Source organism: Hetaerina americana, unplaced genomic scaffold (genome assembly GCF_022747635.1).
Source record: "Hetaerina americana unplaced genomic scaffold, ioHetAmer1.1.p SCAF_2, whole genome shotgun sequence".
In the NCBI taxonomy this organism is placed as follows: Eukaryota; Metazoa; Arthropoda; class Insecta; order Odonata; family Calopterygidae; genus Hetaerina; species Hetaerina americana.
Genome location: NW_027286763.1, coordinates 108971494 through 108990616, shown reverse-complemented (window position 1 = coordinate 108990616; position 19123 = coordinate 108971494). Strand labels below are relative to the sequence as shown.

Sequence of the window (19123 nt, the reverse complement as noted above, 5' to 3'; positions counted from 1 at the left end):
TTTTGTGTAACATGGCAAAAGATCACAAAAGATATCACTCGTTAGAGTTTTTATTGCATTTACCAGTAATAAAAAATGTTTTGGCTCCTAATGTTAGTCAATCTTCATGTTCATACAATGACTACCCCCTTCATGAAATGCAGAAAACTGAGATAGTAAAATGTACAATAGTAAAGAAATGGATTAGATAAAATTTGAAGCTGAAGGATCTTTAAACTTTCTTATGTTTAGATCGTAATTAACTACTAATTAATCTCTTTATCACCATGTGCTCAAGGTGGATAATTGTTTACATTACGGGTGACTTCAATTATTTGAATGCCTGAGCCTCGAGTTTATTGAAACGTGGTCTCAATCCTGCCACATGTCATCTTTCAAAACACTTATTATTTTACTTCTTGCTTGCACAATGAGTATGTTAGAGAGTAACGTTTGTCTATCACAAATTACCGTCGTAAGTCACATCAGCACGTCCATCGATGTGTGTTGGGCAGTTTGTTTTTTGGCGCAATAGTCTTATGCCTTGCATTCATTTTGGTTTTTTTAACAGTGGCATTAGCTCGCCAAACAATATCTTGATGTGTGCCCATGGAAATCTCTTTGGAGTGGGAAGATTTAGTCCTTGAGTGTTTGCATTAAATGCAGAAGACGCCATCCCTCCAAGTTCAATTTGAGGGCACAACACATTCGTCTGGAGTATTCTATGAAACTTGGTCACCAAGTCCTTTCAAAGAATGCCGCTGGAACTCACATTTGCACCATGCTCAATTCATATTCTCACCAGGACCCTGAGCCTTTAAATCATCCCTGATCACAGCAGTTTTGTTTTTTTAAATTTGTAGTTCTAATCACATGCACCCTATCCAAAGCCTAGAACTATTTTGGGTATGGAGTATGTCAGTGCTGGAATGGCCATGAAAATGGATACCCTGAAATGATAAAGGGATTGAGACAAAAGTTTAATTTAGGCAATGTTTACAGGTCAAGGTTGAATCTCCCTCTAGGAAAATATAATAAGATATTGATTGACAAACACATGTTACTATTTGTTCAGCCAAATTTGGAGCATTCAAAGTCTAGATATAAAGTTAGCTTTAGAAATTTCTTAGTTTCTAATAAACAATGTTCTTATATCTTCATCAGGTTTAGTGGAGAGGTTTTAAAATGCAGTTAAACTAATGGAATAAATCAGGCAAACCTGTCAATTTCGTCATTACTTTTAATTCGTGAAATCTACTGGATTCGGAAAAAAATAATTGATTATATAGAAATTATTAATTATTCAATCATAGTTTGGTCAGATTTTTGAAGAACATCTTATCATACATATTGCCGTTTGATAATTGAAAATACGTGTGTATTTTCATGTTTCCTTTTTCAATGTATCAGGGTACTTCCTTACTTTTTCAAGAAACATGCGATGCTTACTAGTCCACCAACTATTAAGGTACACCAAGCACCATTCCGCGGCCACTTGGAGGGAAATGGCTGGATGCACAACCCCATACCGTTCTTCAATGGAAGTCACGTGCAATATAACAACAGCCCTTGCATTAGAAGCACATGGCACAGAAGTTTTGGCTCCTCCGAATTTGGAAGAGCCAAAGGTGTTGGGAATCTGAGAAGCTTTGTATTAACATGCGGTTAGGAGCAACACTTTAAGACTGTTACATAAAATAATTTGAAAAAGTAGTTTGTTATGTGGAAGTAGTTAAAGTTAGTTTACAGAGTAGTAATGGCTTACTTTAGGTCATACATACATGTTGTTCAAGTTCTCAGCCCAGTTGTCTCACAGAAATGGTATAAATTCTGGCCCTAATGGTTCTCAATACATATGCAAACCAAATGAGAGAATTACAGGAAGAAATAGATGTTTTTTGGAACAATTATGCTATGTAACTTCTTTCTCTCACATTCCCCCATCTCAAAAAAAGTTCCTGCTATCAACTGTATCATTTACTATGATCTCCAACTATGTTGTAGGCATTGAAAATTGGCAGTGCTTATATGTTTCCTTGACTTTGTTGGTTTTAAAGTATAGCCATTATTTCCCCGATCATACTTCTCCTGAATGTCCAATTTTTTTCTCTCTTCCATCCTTCGAAACATCTCCCCTATATCCATGGGTTTTTGATTTCCTTCATGCTAACCGTCCTCATTGTTCATCTGCTGCTCTTGCTATTCTGTTATTTTTTGTTTTGCCCACCTTCACGGCCACACACACTTCATTTTCTCTATTTAAAAGCTTTATCATTCTACCTTCACTCTCTTCTTGCCCCGCTGAATTTTAAGTGGCAAACACTTGGAGTTAAAATCTGTATCCACCCTTGGCAAGTTTTGTGAGTTGATGCTGCTCTTCCTTATTACATGACAAACAACTATGAAAACAAATCGGTTTATCCTGGACTTTGATAAAAATACTTTTCTTTTCATTGGAGCTTCCATCGATTAGGCATGCTAAATTAGCTTTGACGACTTCCTTCAATCAGCACTACCTCATTCAATGCCAACATTTAAAATACCATATTTTGATGCTAAAGAAAGACCTGCAGAGAATAATTCTAAGAAAATCAGACTACGAAAATTAATTCGAGTTTCACAACAGTCATGAACTGTTATCAACCAGTACTATCTTAACCCTTGTAATCACATATTTTTGCAAATTCAGTTCCACAAAGCTCGCACATATTGTCTATACCCTTTATTTTAGACAATGTTTTCACTTTTTATGAACAATATCAGAACATTAGAACTCTCAATTTTTATGAACATTAAAATTTGTTTTAAAGTCCTCCATAGAGCATGATTTAAAGATTTTTAAGTAAATTCAAATTTGACGTTCAAAGAAACTAACTTTGATACAATATTCAATCAATCAAAATTGACATGCTCAGAGCTATTTAGGCATTAAGGGTTAAGAAAGTATCAGAAGATGAAGGTTCGGGTTTATTTAACTGTGTTAATTGAATAAACTGAAATAAATATTTCTCTAAAAAATATTTAATGCATATTTTTATTTGCATTGTCTTCAAAGTTTTATAGTGGCTTGAGGGAATAACACAAAAGTGCTTTTAAGAGGGCAAAAATATAAATTCAGCTCCTGTTAGGGAGTTGATGTTATCACATTAAGAAGGCACGTACTTTTTTAATTTACATATATACATCGTTCAACAAAATACACAATGCTTGGACAATTTAGGGTACATCACCTACATAGGAAATCTCTTTATAATATTACAATAAAAGTGGAATTGTGTACAAATAGCTGAGGTGAAATTTTCATAATGGTGAGCATCTGTAACAAAGTGTACCATCACATACAAAAGATCAACAAAAATATATAACAATGGCAAGATTCTAATACTTTGGTAGATAAAGTGTGATCATATATATTGACCAACTCGGAATGAACCAAGCCTATAACAATGGTATATTTTTAATCTGCTAGAACTGATTCCCTGAATGAAAAAGGGAATTGTGTATAACAATGAATTATTCTCTCACTTAAGTAAAATTACATTAAAAATTTGTATAATGGTTCCATACTATAGTTCTCAAAAATGAACCTATCATTATGCCACCCTCAAATTTATTATTTTAAGGGCTACAATACATCTGAGTTGAATTGTCCCAAAACGTGAATTAGACAAAAGTAACAACAGCCATTGGCATCAACGTGAAGTAAATTGGATAAAACATCATGGCATTTTATTAGCTGGAGACATGTATCATGATGCAATATTGGAACCAACGAAATAATGAGAGAAGGAAACACAAGGCCTGCCTTTTAAGGACACAACTTTGAAATATTTCGGTATATCAGTGATATTGTCCATAATTTATAACAGCATTTTCTGAATATCATTGCTCTATTTTTAGTGCAGGGCTGCATTTGTTGTACGTGACTTTTAAAGAATACATGCTTTATTTAAACATTACAAATACATACATGTTTATGCTAAAGAATTAGATGGTTGAAATTAAAATGGAAGCTCTAATAAAATATGTCACAATAAATATTAATAATATATTGAAAAATGTTAATATTTTATCCTTGATTTAATATCAGGTAAAAATCATGTTTCACTCTAAAAGTTGTTACTAATAATTTCCCTGTAATCCAAAGAATGTTGCAATACTTTAAGTGCATCAGTTTTTAAAAGCATGTAGAAGATGCAGAAGAGGATTTGATTACAAACATATAATTGTTAGCATGTACATAGGTATATATATTTTGCCACCATCTTTCCACACAAACTAATACACCATGTGTATTTCTACAGCATAAATGCATGTATTTTGCTAGGAGAATCAAATCAAATTAAAGGACCCATTTCCCACTCATTTGATTCCTATCACCAGAAATGACGAAAAATATATTTCTTGCATAGTAGCAAATGAATTTGCTTCAAGGGAGGTTTGAGTATGGTGTTTATTTTTGTTTATCCAAATAAATATTCACTCCCTTGAGCACATCCAAACAAAACTCAAAAGAGTCGAAGAGAAATGACATTTAAACTGTTATCTACAAATAAACCACACAGAGCCTTGAACTACCAATCGGTTGATTGGGAAAAATCCCCCTTTATTGAAATAGCCCTCCTTCCATACTGACCATGACAAAGTACTAGTATTTTTGAAAGACATCCATTTTTATCTTAATATTTTGTCCGAGGGATGTAGCACCAGTAGAAGGCAGGACAGGCACTGATCTACAAGGTTGGCCTGGATAGAATTGACTTTATAAGACTGTTTAATTTGATCAATCAGCATTTGAGAAAAATACCTTGAGAATTAATGCCCAGGCTATCTCAGGGTTTTGAAATTGTGATTCCATAGCAGTCCTTTACCAGAAGCTCATATCATTCATTACCCTTGGAATATATTGGCTTCCATGCCATTATTTAAAAGTCATAACTTAGATGATAACCAATATGCGGGCATATGTCCATGAAACTTAAAATTGAAAAGAAAGCAGGTATATTTTCCTCACCCCATCATGATAAATGAGTAGAAAGTATGTCCAACTCATTGATTTGATGCATTTATGAAAACAGCAGAAGATTCTTGTATAAAATATATATGTGTGAATAATATAAGTCTGTATTCACATGATATACCAATTTTGAATTAATATGAATTATTGATGAATTCGGACGGCTAGGCAATGCTTTTATAGTTTTCATAATTTCACTCCAATAAAACTTGAAGATTTAGCTTTTAAAAATTTGGGATTATTATATTATGAACAATTAATAAGTTACAGCATGAAATAAACTTGGGGAAAAGAAATAACCTCTCACAAAAATATGTATGTACAATTGTGTAAAATAGAGGTCGGGATGAGGATCCACATTTACAGAGCTAGAAGAATTATTCCTCCAATTTAACCACCACCATGAGTTCTCAGCACAAAATACATCTATATCTAAATTAGTCACTATCCTGAAGAAAATGGGTTCATGAACTGAAAGCCCATTGTGTCCTGCACCCAGGAGAAGGCAGAGAACGCATTAGCCACATACGATAAGGCCAGCCCATTCAATATCCAAGAGCGCCACCCGGTTTTTGTAGCGGCATCTACACGGCTCTCAATTTCTTGGCAAAGCAAACGCCTGTCATGTGATCTTCCCGAGCGAAGATCACAGAGCATCCTTTTCCGGCAGTTGGCATCACAGATGGGACGAACCGGTGAGTTTTTCCAATAATGCCTGGCACAAAGAAATTGGTATATTAAGAAATGTACACTATTTGAAAATGCACTCGACAACTTTTCGAAGGGGCCAGGATTACAAGAGACAAAATCTTATGCAGACAGATATTCAATTCTTCTTTTTATACGATTTAAAATATTCTGCCAATTTCAAACCAGTTATTTTTATTAAATTCGTCAGCAGGTTTATGCACTGTAAGATGATATTTGTGCTGTTTGAAGTTCTTGTCAGATTATTCAATTAACTGGTTTTATTTATAGTTGTACCATTTTAATTTACAATTGTATTTCTAACTCAAATGTTCCCCATTTCTGACACATACAATTGTGGTTATGATTCATTTAAAAATATTTTGTAAAAGTACACAGATGCATACAACAACAAAACTATTAGTATTCCAAAACATTCCAATTAGGCTTATTGGTAGTGCCATTTCAGGGTCCCTACCAACCTCTTGCTAGCATACACCTCCACAGCATTCAGTGAGAACGTAATAGCAGGTATGAATACTTAATGTAATAGCAGGTTTACCATTTCTCTATCATTATATTAACAAAATTATTTATGCAAGAAACATAAAAAGTAATTTACTTTATATCAACATATTTACAATGTCTTTCATGGAATCAAATAAGACTTTTTTCAATCAGTGATTGATAGGACCTCAAGGGCAACGGTTTTATCAACTTGAGCACCCCAAAGTTGTTAATTTATTGTTTGATATAATATATTTCACTACTGGGAGATAACAAATAATTTTCAAGAAGTAACAATATTTTTAGATTCGAATATTGCATCATTTTTCATGCATATGGAATAGGATCTCATTTGAGATGGCAGAATTGAACTTTTTTTTTTCTTCCCTAAAATTCTTTGAATCAAGACTGCCTTGAGGAAATTCAAATAGTCATTTGGCAAAGTTATCATTTTAGATTTTAGGTAGGAATTGTAGTAGTAGTAGTTTTTTTGGGAGGCAACCGACAGCGAAGGTCATTTGTACCATTACGGATGGATGGGGAAGGATAAAGGGTGGAGAGAAACCCGGCGTTGGCATTAGCCTACTCTTGCCGAAAGGTGCTAAAGGGTGCACAGTTGATCGTCCCATCTGACGGACATCGTACTAACTCAAAGTGCTCTCCACAAAGCACCTCACGTAGGGATTGGGATACCACTGAAAAATATTTGTTGTCTCAAGGATTTGAACCTGGACAATGTTTGAGCGAAGATATCAAGCAAAAGCGGCCGCATTTGGCTAAGAAGAACATGTTGTTCTATCATGTCTTGATGCAGCAGCTCACAAATCTGTTACTGCAATGGCCATAATTCATTAATTTAAGTTTGAATTGCTACCTCATGAAACCTATTTGCCAGATTTAGCCCTCTCGGATTATTTTCTGTCCGCAAACTTGAAAAAATGGCTCGGTGGTCAAAGATTTTCCAACCTTAAAGAAGTGATGTTGGCAGTTAATGGCTATTTTGAGGAGCAAGGCAGTTCTTACTATAAAAAGGGTATGGAACGTATTGAACATCACTGGGATGTGCAAGCAGAGCTGAAAGGGGGTAATGTTGAAAAATAAAAATAATTTTTATCCAAATTTTTTGCGTTTTCTTTGTGGGGTCGGGTACTTCTGGGACCACCCTCGTATGTACATGATAGTTTCGACTCGTATCACAATCCCCTATGACATGCATGATAAACTATGAAATTGGCATTATGGTTATTGCATAATTACATTACAATTATCAGTAGCTCACTATTTTTTCTGCTGAAACTTGACTTCTACAATCCTGACAACATCATTACTAACACCACAAATGAATAATTTAAGAATGAAAACTGCAATAAGTTGCATACTTGTAGTAAAGGTCAAAGAGATCAGAATCTTCAGTAAGTTTCTGTAGCATGGCATCCCAATCTGTTGGCGACAAAGACGGCAAACCGTAAGCTGCTCGAGTCGAGTAGAGCTTGTACCAAATGGGATAGTTATAAAGATTGGCTTCCTTCAGGTTCATCACCCATGTTTCATGATCCAACACGCTCTGAAATTGATGTAAGTGAAAAAAATAATATTAATTTCAATAAATATTCAACCCTATAATTGAAGAGCTATCGATTAATTTTGAAATAACTGAAAATAAAGTATAGCAAGGGAATAAAAAGCCCCACATGTATTCTTCTACCATTGCTATGATGGCTTCTGAGGTGAAGAGTGTTCACTCGAGATACGAGAGAAATGTTGAACCAAAATATATTCCTCGTGCAGTCAACTCAAGAAGCCACCAAAACATCCATGAATAAGTGCAAAAACTTATGATTCATGATGTCATTACCACTGCTAAGGATACAAAACAATCAGTCAGTCACAGGAATGAAAATCAATATCATACACTCACCCGTGTGGTTTGTTTGTGATCTCCATCTACATAATATATCCTATAACCTGGATTCAAATCAAAATATGGCGTTACTGAAGGTCCAACATAGGCAATACTTGTAGGACGAGTGGGATCAGTGCCAGCCTCATCGTAGAATATTTCAAACTCGTCAAAGTGAGTGTGACCAAAAAACTGAGCAGCTATTGTTGATTCATACCTGAAAAATGAAAATAACAGGATGCTAATGGTTTGAAATTTGACCACTTTTGGATTTCACTTCAGTTTTGCTAATTTAGCACTGCAATGTGAATAGAGAGGATATTAAACTATTGGCTGTCAATCCACTTCCGTAGTTTTGCTTAACTCACCTATTAATAATGTAATAGTAATTCCGACTCCAAACACGAAGGCAATCTGGATGACCAGGTGGAATATGCCCAATTATGTGAACTTTTTCCCTATTAAACTCTGCAGCCTGCAGCTCATAAATCATCCACTGGAGTTCTGTTGCAGGATCAGTACTGTTTAACAGCAGCCACCTTTTAACAACAAAAAAGAGAATATTTTATTTTCATTTGGTTCGGCATATATTATGAAGAGGACCAGCCATAATAAACAGCATTCGCATTATTAATAGGGCATCACATAATGAATTGCTACGCCTATTCATTCAACCAATTATTGGTCCGATACCACTTAACTAACCAGTTTTTGTTGTTGCAGTAATTCATGTTCAGAGAGATAATCCGAAAGCCAGGACGAACAAGAACAGAATAGAAAGCCCCTCTGCGGATAGTTCCGGAAACTGAAGATGGGAGCCACCTCCGCCACTGTTCATCTATGGCATTATAAAGCCACTCCATGGAGAAATCTCCTCGCTGGATGAATGGAGGAGGGAAGCTGAAAAACAACAATTTTTGCATTGGTAAGGTTAATCTCATCATAAATCATACTTTGATAAATAAGCACAGAAGTTTGGATGATTAATGAATGCTAAAGTTGAGAGCGCCTGCTTGCCTAGGAAAAGTTATTATCTTGAATAAAGAGAAATTGCAGAGTTTGATAAATTTATTTTCTGCCAAATATTGTGCTATTGCACACTGCTGAACTAAGTTCAGACAGATAAACTTCCTCCACCAATAAGAAAATGTAAATTTATACAAGCATGCAAGGAAAAGATGTCCCAAAAAGACATATGGATAATCTGGGTCCTGCTTGTCAACATAGACGTTATGATTGGGTATATCACAGGATCATTTAAGCATTTCAACGCAACAATTTCAGAGTGTGAAAATCATTCGCCTTGACCAGGATTCGAACCCAGATCCCTTGATGTCCAGCCGAGTGCTTTAGCCGGTTAAGCTATCGAGGCGTCTTTTAAAGCCCCCAAAATTTCAGAGTTTAAGAGGACGCCTCGATATCTTAACTGGCTAAGGCACTCGGCTGGACATCGAGGGTTCTGGGTTCGAATCCCGGTCTAGGCAAATGATTTTTACCCTACCAAATTCTTGCATTGAAATGCACATTCGCGGATGACTCCATCAAAAGATACCGTTGCGGCATCTTCCGCAGTTTCTTTGGAATCATTTAAGCACTAAGAGTATTAATGCAAAACATTTTCAGTTCAAAAAATCATGGTTTAGAGAAGATGACACACAGTTCCTCACCGAGTATGGGAGCAGAGAAGTAACCAGAGAAATACATTCGGCAAATTATTTCAACTGATTTAATAACACAAAATCTTACCTGTTGACCGGTGCACTTTCATGATTGCCAAGGGCAGGAAAAATTGGAATGTTTGGGAAAATTTCCGAGAGCTGATCGATAGTTTGCCTGAGCACCATTAAGTTCTCTTCCCTAGTTTGATTCCACACATCATGAGGAGGCAAGTCCCCGGTCCACAGAATGTAGTCAATGTCCTGATAGAAATTATAAGACATCAATTGCAATCATCACATTGACGACGAAAGTACTTTTTTTTGATTATACATAAAAACATATTTCCAGGAGGTGTTAACTTACTGGATGAGTGTTAGATATGTGTTCCAACATAGAATCAACCGTTCTTTTAGGAGTATCGCACTTTCGATAGTCTCCCCATCGCCCAGCCGCCGCCGATGGATGAAGTGGCCGTCCGTTGGTCAGACGGCAACACAGCGGCTCGTTACATTCGGCATTGGTCCCTTCTTCGTAGTACGGATCAAAGTGCGTGTCTGACAAATGCAGGACTTTGAAAGTTGGAGTTGTACCTGGCTATGGAGGCAATTAAATTTGGTATTTAGGCAGTTTGCAACCAATATCCAAGATTCTATATTAACATGAGGAATCACATGAAACAATTGCAAATTGAATAATTGGTCAGACTTAAGATGCTATTGGACCAAAACTTAGTTAAAAAACAATTATGCAGGTACTATAGAAATTATCACTAACTGAATTGCTACAAAATTATAGTTAAGGCAAAAAGTATAATGTATATTGAAGAATTATATCAATTGATTTTTACATTTATTCATAAAACAAAACTTGTTTTTTACACCTTGAAATACTATTCCATGTCCACATTATAATCATCTCAATCATCCACCACAGGGATAAATTTAATTGAAAATCCATAGCCAATGAGGATAACCCTTTATAAGTAACTATATTATACCTTTCGGGAACACATACTAGTATTTTGCTTACTTTTTTGCATTAATCTCCACCCAAGAACTACTAAGGAATGATTCCTAGAAGTCAAGTCATACATACCTTCGGAGGAGGATTGTTCACAATGGCAGGCTTAGGAACCGGAGGGAATTGAACCTTCCACTCATGTGATGGATTGTCTACTTCACCACATGCATCACCAATGACAAAACTGCACACTTCATCAGGACCAATATCCACTCTTTTCAAAACATAGGTAACTTCACCCTGAGAAAACAAATCCATGTATCATAGATTAAAATTATTTCGTGATGTATGAAATTTTTTATTTTTCATTAATTTCCAAGTGCAGTTGTGAAATTGACATTTGAAAGAAGATGCCTTCATATCACTAACACTTTATGTAGCTCAAGTTGTTCATTGTCAAACATTCGAGTGCTTTGTGGGTGCCTACTTATCTCAAAAGATATACATTTGCCATTAATACGACTAGCAAGAAGAGTAACTTACCCCAAAAAGTTCCGTGATCCCATCACATACACGAGGAGTTTGAATTTTCAAATTGACACAGAAGTGTTTCGTTATTCTTATAATATCTGAAGCTGTCCTCCCTGTTTTTATGTAATGCTGAAGTAAGCCAACACCTACAGAAAGAATCAGGCAATAAAAGTAAACACTGCATGTAATTACTTGTGCACTGAAAAATTTTGAAAATTCACGTACAGAGTAAGGCTGACTGCCAAAAGATGGCCACGAGATTACTCTTAAATAGTATGTCTTAAAAGAGAACTTTTGTGAATGAGTTGTCTTCATTGAATTTACTGACCTGCTTTGCATGCTGTGCAAGAAACTTTGGACATCACACTTGTTTCCACTTCTGTGACCACTTGTTTTAAATTAAGCAATCTAAGAGCTTTGTCCACAATGCGAGGGAGGTGACCCTTCTGATGGCCCTCAAAGGCATTCCAAGAGAACTCCAACGAGCGACTCCCGTTTCTCCTCTTGGTAATCATCTGAAAAAAAAGTTTAAACACTAACTCTAAAAAAAGTTTAAATCCAAAAGCCACCAATATCAATGCAAAGAAAATTTAAGAAAATATTGAAACAACATACAGCAACTTGATCATTAGATTTATTGTGATAGAAAGAAATGTGAAAATTGAAATTTGACTATATTAAAAATACTTTAAAAATAGAAGGAAATTACTCTTAAAGAATTTCTCGTGGACTTAAAGGAATGGAAAAAATTATGCATGTGTCCTTGCCTCATTTATTTCTTGGTCTATTTCTTTGATGAGAGCCGAATAGTTCAACCTCAGGGCATTAAAATGCTGAATTGTTTGTTCTTCTGAATCGTATGACACGTTATTTTTTTCAGATGCATTTCTTGGTGAGGGACCAGGTATAACATGCATTCTCTTCTCTACTGGCATCAAAACAACCTCCTCCATCAGGAGGCCAGTCCTGTTCATGCCAGCGAGGTAGCCCGACTGATTCATCTTTTGCAAATGCCACTGCCTTAACCAGCTGTACCCATTGTCAACAGTCTCACTGTTATTTGCATTTCCTGAGCTCTTATTCTCTCTCATCTGCATGAACAGCTCCAAGGATGGAATTGGTCCTCCTATAAAATTATTGAGTACTCCTTAGTTTGCTGAAGAAAAATTATCATCTGAGTAATACACATTTCTAAGGAAAGAAAACCATTGTACACATTTCTGTGTGTTTATCAACGATGTTAATTCGTAAAAATACAAGGCTTATTAAACAGAATAATAAAATAGGTCGCATAGCTGAAAGAACAGATTTATAAATGTTCACAGCAAGTATGTAATTTGCTCACATATTTGCTGTGCCGGAAAAATCATCCAAACCATTTCATACCATTATTATTCAAAAAGAGTCTACATGATGACAGCCCTTCAAATGTCTTTTCTTGAAAATTTTGTGGAATGTATATATATAGGTATAACAGTGCAATCCATTTTCTTGATAATATTAATTTCATGAAATCATTAAAAGAAAGAATGTGTGTAACTATGCTCACAGGGTCTATACGAGCCAAAGAGTGCAGCCTATGAATTAAGTGATGCCTTTCACAAACACCATGCACCATTTCATTATCCAAGAGGAAACAACATCATTCATAACTTTGTCCATAAAAAGTTTTTGGAATGGAATCAAGATGCGCTTACCATAAAAATACTAAATAATGTCACTTACTGACACAACTACCTTATTGGGGATAGCTATGCTGGCACTATAGAGAAACATATTTTACTGCAATTTATGCCACAAAAAGTTCCACTGAATTGCAAATTCAACAACATACCTTGCACTGTGGATGTGCATGAAAGTAATCCAAGAACAGCCATTATAACCAATAGAGGGAGCCTTGATGAGAGACTGTTTCTTTTGGGCCATTTTGAGAAACAATTCCACCGCAGCATCGATAAAACTGATGGTTGATGCTCCATTTTCTTCAGTGGCTGTTGGTTTAGCAGTGGAATTGTTTCCACTCTGTCATACACCTATTAAGCCATTCAGGCCTACAAAAAAGACAAAATATTGAGTTGTGAGAAATAAAAAAATTAAAAAAAAAGTTAACAGGATTAAAGTTATATAATTGACATTTGAACCCAATTGTACACAAATGATTACAAAATTCCATGCTTCAAACACCCGATACAAATAAAATAACCAATAATATTTCATAGAAATATTTAAAAGAATTCTTCAATCCTGTTATGGCAAATAAATGTAATCAATTATTAAATAAATTTTGGCCAGGCTAATAATTTTGTTTGGTTAATGTGCTCGCCTATTTACCCTAAGGTCAGGGGGTTCGAGTCTTGCATTGGGCATGTTCGTCGTGTTATGACTCCAGTGGTTAAGCCTCTGGAGAACCTGATGATGGAATCCCAATGGAGGTTCAAACCAACAGAGGCATCCAGAGAGCGAAAAACACTCCTACCAAATAATAGTAATAAGTAGTGCATTCTGAAACATCTTGCAAAAAGAAGCACATTAAAATTGTTCAATAAAAAAATAAATTTAAAATTTCATCAAGCATATTTTACATGCAAACTTGACATTTTTTCATTATTAGCTTGTTACGAGTTAAAAAAAATACATTTATCCTGTATAACAGGATGCATTCTTCGGGGTGGATGTCGACACATTTTCATTAGTTATGCAAGAAGTATGAAATGCTCTACACACATTTTTTTAAGGATTTCAATCCTAGGGTTGGCTTATTGCAGTCGATATCTTTCCATTTTACTATATTAGATTGCAGACAAGGTCGCATATTTTAATGATGTGGTGGTTTCCCGTCGACCTACGCACATAACAAAGCTCAAAGGGTTCGATTCCTTAATTTAAATATTGACAAAAACCTACGATACAACATGCATAGACTTCGGGACGAGTCAGTCCAGGGGGGTTATTTCCTAACGATGGCGCCCGATGCTATTTGCTTAAAGATGCCGTTATGGCATAGGCTACGTGAAATGGAATCAGGAGTTATTCTGTAAGAGGCTCCGATGCTATTTGAGTGTCGAGCTGCCGAGCCCGTTACATAATGGCATCGCTGAAATACAAGCATCGTCAAATGCATTGCTTTGCGGTAGTCATTTGTCAAAGTCGTCAAACAAAACACAATGTAAACATGAGATTTTAAGAGAATTCAGGGAGATAAGGCGGTGGATTTTTATTTCCCTAGCCACAGACTGGGAAAATGTGAGTGTTAATAATTCTTCAGAGAGGCCTACGTGATCAATCAAACCATTTCGTAGGGTGCGACGTAGATTTTGTCCGTTGTTTTTGAGTTCTCTACGAATATTGAAGACTGTGATTGAGGGGAGAACGTTATATCAGCGAGGTAAGGGAAAGAAAATGATTGGGATGTTGGACGAAGTGAAAATAATATGTGTTTTTGCTGATTGTAGTGTCGGATGTCAGATTGTTTTGGTAGAAGAGGCAATTAAATGTATCATTGCACCGTTATCTACGCAGTGCCCATCAAAACTCTACCTTAACGAAAAGTGAAGAGTCAGGCGTGATGTTGTGGAATCGAGACATAATAAAAACTTTGTTGCAATTTTCCACAATTAAAACTTTATTTCGACCATGGTTTCGATTCACTGTATCAACATCAAGTGAGGAAAAGAACAAGGGGAAAGAATATATATATATATATATATATATATATATATATATATATATATATATATATAACGATTGTCCGGAAAAACTCATACGAGCGGCACAATAATGGGCTGACACAACATAACACAAATAGAAAAGAATAGACACATATAAAAGACACAAAGAATAGACACATATATATATATATATATATATATATATATATATATATATATATATATATATATATATATATATCAAGCTACAAGAAGGGGTGGCAGGGGAGGAAAGAGCGGGGGGAGAAGGGGGGGGGGTTCGTCAGGAAGAGAAAGGCAGGAAAAACCAATGGAACCCCCGAATTGCGGACAGCTCACTCTTCGTGGGGAGAGGAGGGGGGGGGGGGAAGGTGTCGTTATAAAGGGCACTAAGGGAAGTTATGGACAAAAGTGGGGAGGGGCAAGAGATGAACTGAATGTCATCAAGGAGTTCTGTCTTCTGGTTTCTCCGTCGGATAATTTCTAAACTCTCGAAAGAGCGTCCAATTTCTTGCTTTTATGGAATTTGTGCAACGGTTTAAATTCAAAGTCAGGGGAATGGTTCTTCTCCAAGAGGTGGGTCGCAAAGATGGATGTGGTGTTGCCTAATGTATAACATTTCCGATGTTCCTTGATGCGTGCGGCGAAAAGAAACAGGTCATGAGAGGGAATATTCGGGTGGGGAGGAAATAGCGGTGCAAAGAACGAGAAGTTCGTAATATTATAGTGGTACAGGACCTGAAAGGACAACAAAGGGTGCCTTTCGCTCTAACGTTGTCGGCACCTACCCAAAGCGATTCACAATCGTGAAATACCGAGAGGACCAGAATTGCGAGGCTAAGAGAGGGCAGTGAAACATTTCAATGATGTTATCGGCAGGCGTGATAATAATGATACGTGGGCCTTGACTGAAATATCAAGGGTAGTCTTTTCAACCCATGTTTGCAGTTTGGTGGGTGGAGACCCCAGCCCACCTGACTGCGGCAAACACTGCTACGAAGTACCTACGCTATGAGGGAGAACACTTGCTTTCGGAATGCCGACGGTGGTTTCCCTTTAGTGTTATATTGCCCAAATAATACGAGGCATATTCGAAATGGAAGGACCGTTTTCTTAAATTTAAATATTGACCGGTCAGGACAAAGTTGTAAGCATGCAGCGCATTCTATTGATATTTTTCCGAAGCCACTGAAGTTGTTGTTTGTATTCAATAGCCCTTCGGGTAACAATGTCGACGTGAAATCGCCGCTTCCGTCAGTTGAAAATGAGTTCTGTGATTCGATTTTTGCGTGCAAAACCGTCAGCCGCCATTCATTCGATTTCGAAATTGATCGTGAGTGGACCTACAGTGTTTAGTGAACGAAAAGTTGGACAGCATAGTCGGGACTTAAGATATAGCCGCACTAACTAACGTGCGTGACGAAGGGCGGAGTGCAGGAGGCAGACCAGCATCCAGACCGATGAAATGATCGTTTAACCAGCGGACCGGGATCTGCGAACTGGATGAAAAACTTCCTCTCGTTGGACGCACCATTATTATTCACACGATTGCAACGGAAAAGCTGGGATATCACAAATTGCGTGCAAGTTGGGTACTGAAAATGCTTACCGACCAACAAAAATAATGTCGAGTGGACTAGCGTTTTCGAACGGTTATCGACAGTCCCCGTCCGTGCACCTAGCCACTATTTCCTCTCCTGGCACCATTGGCTTTGGTGGACAGCACTTTAAAAACGACGTGGAACTCGGAGATCGCCGTTGTCAACAGGTTCATTCCCGAGAGGCGAACTTCTATATTGCGGACTTAATGAAGCTGGTTCAGCATTACGAAAAGCGCTTCGATGGGAACAGCGATTATTTAGAAAAAAGAAGTAGGTTTATAGGATACTAAAACCGTCAATAAAACCTTTTTCTAACGAATATATTTTCTCGTGTGATCACACGGCCTTTCCTTTTCGAATAGGTCTCGCATTACCCAATTGCTATCGTACAACTTGCATGTAGCCGGGCGTATCCACTGAGTTAGCACTCTCAAACCACAAGGCCGCAGCCGTGGGGGATGGGGGGGGGGGGTCGGGAAGAGAAGATTCGAAGACGAGAGGGTGAGGCCGAAGCAGAAATACTTCGCATCATTCTCCTCCACTTGGTCACGGCAGCCCTTTGTTTGGGAAAATAGAGCTGCTCCTGTTTTCACCGCTTCTAAGTTATCAGTCCAGAAGAGCGGTTGGCGAGACACAGGAGCGCGCGCCGGAGAGAAGAGAGGCGGTGGCACGAGAAACTAAATAAAAATAATAACAAAATGGAAGCGAAAGCGAGTCAAATCCCAAAACCAAATAGATCGTAAAAACCCTAAACTTAATAAACCGTAAACCCTAGCCCTAAGTAGACCCCAACCCAAAACCCAATACATCCTAAAAAACCTAACCTAGCAATAATTTTACAAATAGTTAACTAAAAAAATAATTTAAAGAATAGATAAAATAAATTAAAAATATAAAAAATAATAAAAATATATTTAAAAAAACTTCCAGCACTATGTTTAAATAAACAGAAACTAAATAAAAAACCCTTTGAAAATACCTCAATATATGCACCGACCTTGCCTCAAAAGGATTAAAAATCCGAAGGAGTAGTTAATAGGTTTTACTACCTGCCGATCTGGTGAGTCCTCATATTCTATCCAAACTCAACAAAATTGGTTCGTCTACTAGTGCTCTCCACACTCACCAGATCTTCCAAAACCTCATTAAACTTCAAAACTTACAATCCCCCAATTCCATATTCCTACCACAAATAGTAGACGCGTCCCCTATATGAGCAAACGCCCAAAAATATGCTATCATCAAAATTCAAGTATGGCTAAGCAAGCTGACCCGACGTATCGCAGGCGCCCCATGGTTCATATCAAACGCCAATACATAGTCTGTACAATAACTACGCGAACTGGCGCAATCTTCCGGGCATGACGCGGAACATGTATGCCTCGTATGGTTCATAAAGCCTTAAATAGCTACAGCAGATCACTCCCTCAATCCAAAAATCCCCTAATCTCCTCCAAATGGCCCTCCTCCCTACAAATGGGGAAAACCAAATATCCCCAACAACTCTTAAAACCAGTCCCTACGAAGAATAGGTACCACACAAAAAGCTCCTAAATTTGACGGTTATGATGCTTGAATTTTGAAGACTCGTCGCCTTATATTTATATATATATATATATATATAAGTCTCTCTTGAAGAACATTATTTATATAAATATATATATATATATATATATATATATATATATATATATATATATATATATATATATATATATATATATAATATCTTGATTATTACGAATGTTGTTTTTTTAATTTTTATTTTCATATATACATATATATATACATATATATATATATATATATATATATATATATATATATATATATATATATATATATACAGGTTTCCTCTATATGAAAATAAAAATTAAAAAAACAACATTCGTAATAATCAAGATCCCCGAACCCATGTATTAAAACTTCTAAGTACACTCCATGCCTCCAGTGGAACCTGGTTCCAAGGGAGAAGTTACACGTAACACTAGCTTTGCTCTGCGCTGCGCTGAAAATTTGTCTGCACACTTTGCAAATTTAAATGAACATTGAAAAAGAAGTCACCAAAAGCGGTTCGGATGTGAGGGGGGGGGGGGTTATTTGAAAGGTGGCGGAGGAGGGCGAGGAAAGGTGTCCGAGGCGGATTTCTTTCGAAGGACCACTGCTTTAATTCTCTCCTCAGCGCCGAGGAACTCGGGCGGACACGGTCGACACTCATCGACCGGGTGGGCGTTGCTGGGAAAAACAACTTAAACCGAGCCAACTAATTCGATAGGCACTCTCACGACACGATATTCTCTCGCAGCCACAGAAAACTAAAACCTTCACGGAAACCTGAATCAGGGTCGCCGATATATAGTATAAAGCACGTAAATGCTGCACGGCGTTGAAATTTAAACTTCGGTCGAATTACTCTCGAGGGAAAAACGTGAAATGTCCAAGCCAAATGCAAGATCAATATGAAAAAATCAAGCGACAGAAAGCGCAACAAATATGTAAGTGATCATTGAAAAGGAGGAGGGCGCAATGAGAATAAGGATACAAAAAATGTCAGCCGAAATAAAAACGTAAGCGAAAACCACGACACTTTCGCAAT

The 19123-nt window shown here is 36.8% G+C and overlaps 1 protein-coding gene across 2 annotated transcripts in view; it reads right to left on the bottom strand.

Annotated features, from left to right (window-relative positions):
- Positions 1–19123, bottom strand: part of LOC139688378 (sphingomyelin phosphodiesterase-like) — a 126436-nt gene continuing 107313 nt past the window's right edge. Inside the window, exons 4-16 of one of the 2 annotated variants that reach the window (XM_071585923.1) lie at positions 13075–13291; positions 12008–12366; positions 11569–11755; positions 11253–11386; positions 10845–11009; positions 10113–10343; positions 9837–10009; positions 8796–8990; positions 8459–8629; positions 8109–8307; positions 7570–7754; positions 5526–5711; positions 1–929 (exon numbers count right to left, since the gene is read on the bottom strand). In XM_071585923.1, the coding sequence (XP_071442024.1) occupies positions 860–929; positions 5526–5711; positions 7570–7754; positions 8109–8307; positions 8459–8629; positions 8796–8990; positions 9837–10009; positions 10113–10343; positions 10845–11009; positions 11253–11386; positions 11569–11755; positions 12008–12366; positions 13075–13219 (2400 nt within the window). In that variant the 5' untranslated portion in view covers positions 13220–13291 and the 3' untranslated portion in view covers positions 1–859. Of the gene's footprint in view, positions 930–2995; positions 5712–7569; positions 7755–8108; positions 8308–8458; positions 8630–8795; positions 8991–9836; positions 10010–10112; positions 10344–10844; positions 11010–11252; positions 11387–11568; positions 11756–12007; positions 12367–13074; positions 13292–19123 lie in introns of those variants that run through there. The other variant, XM_071585922.1, reaches the window with a different exon arrangement.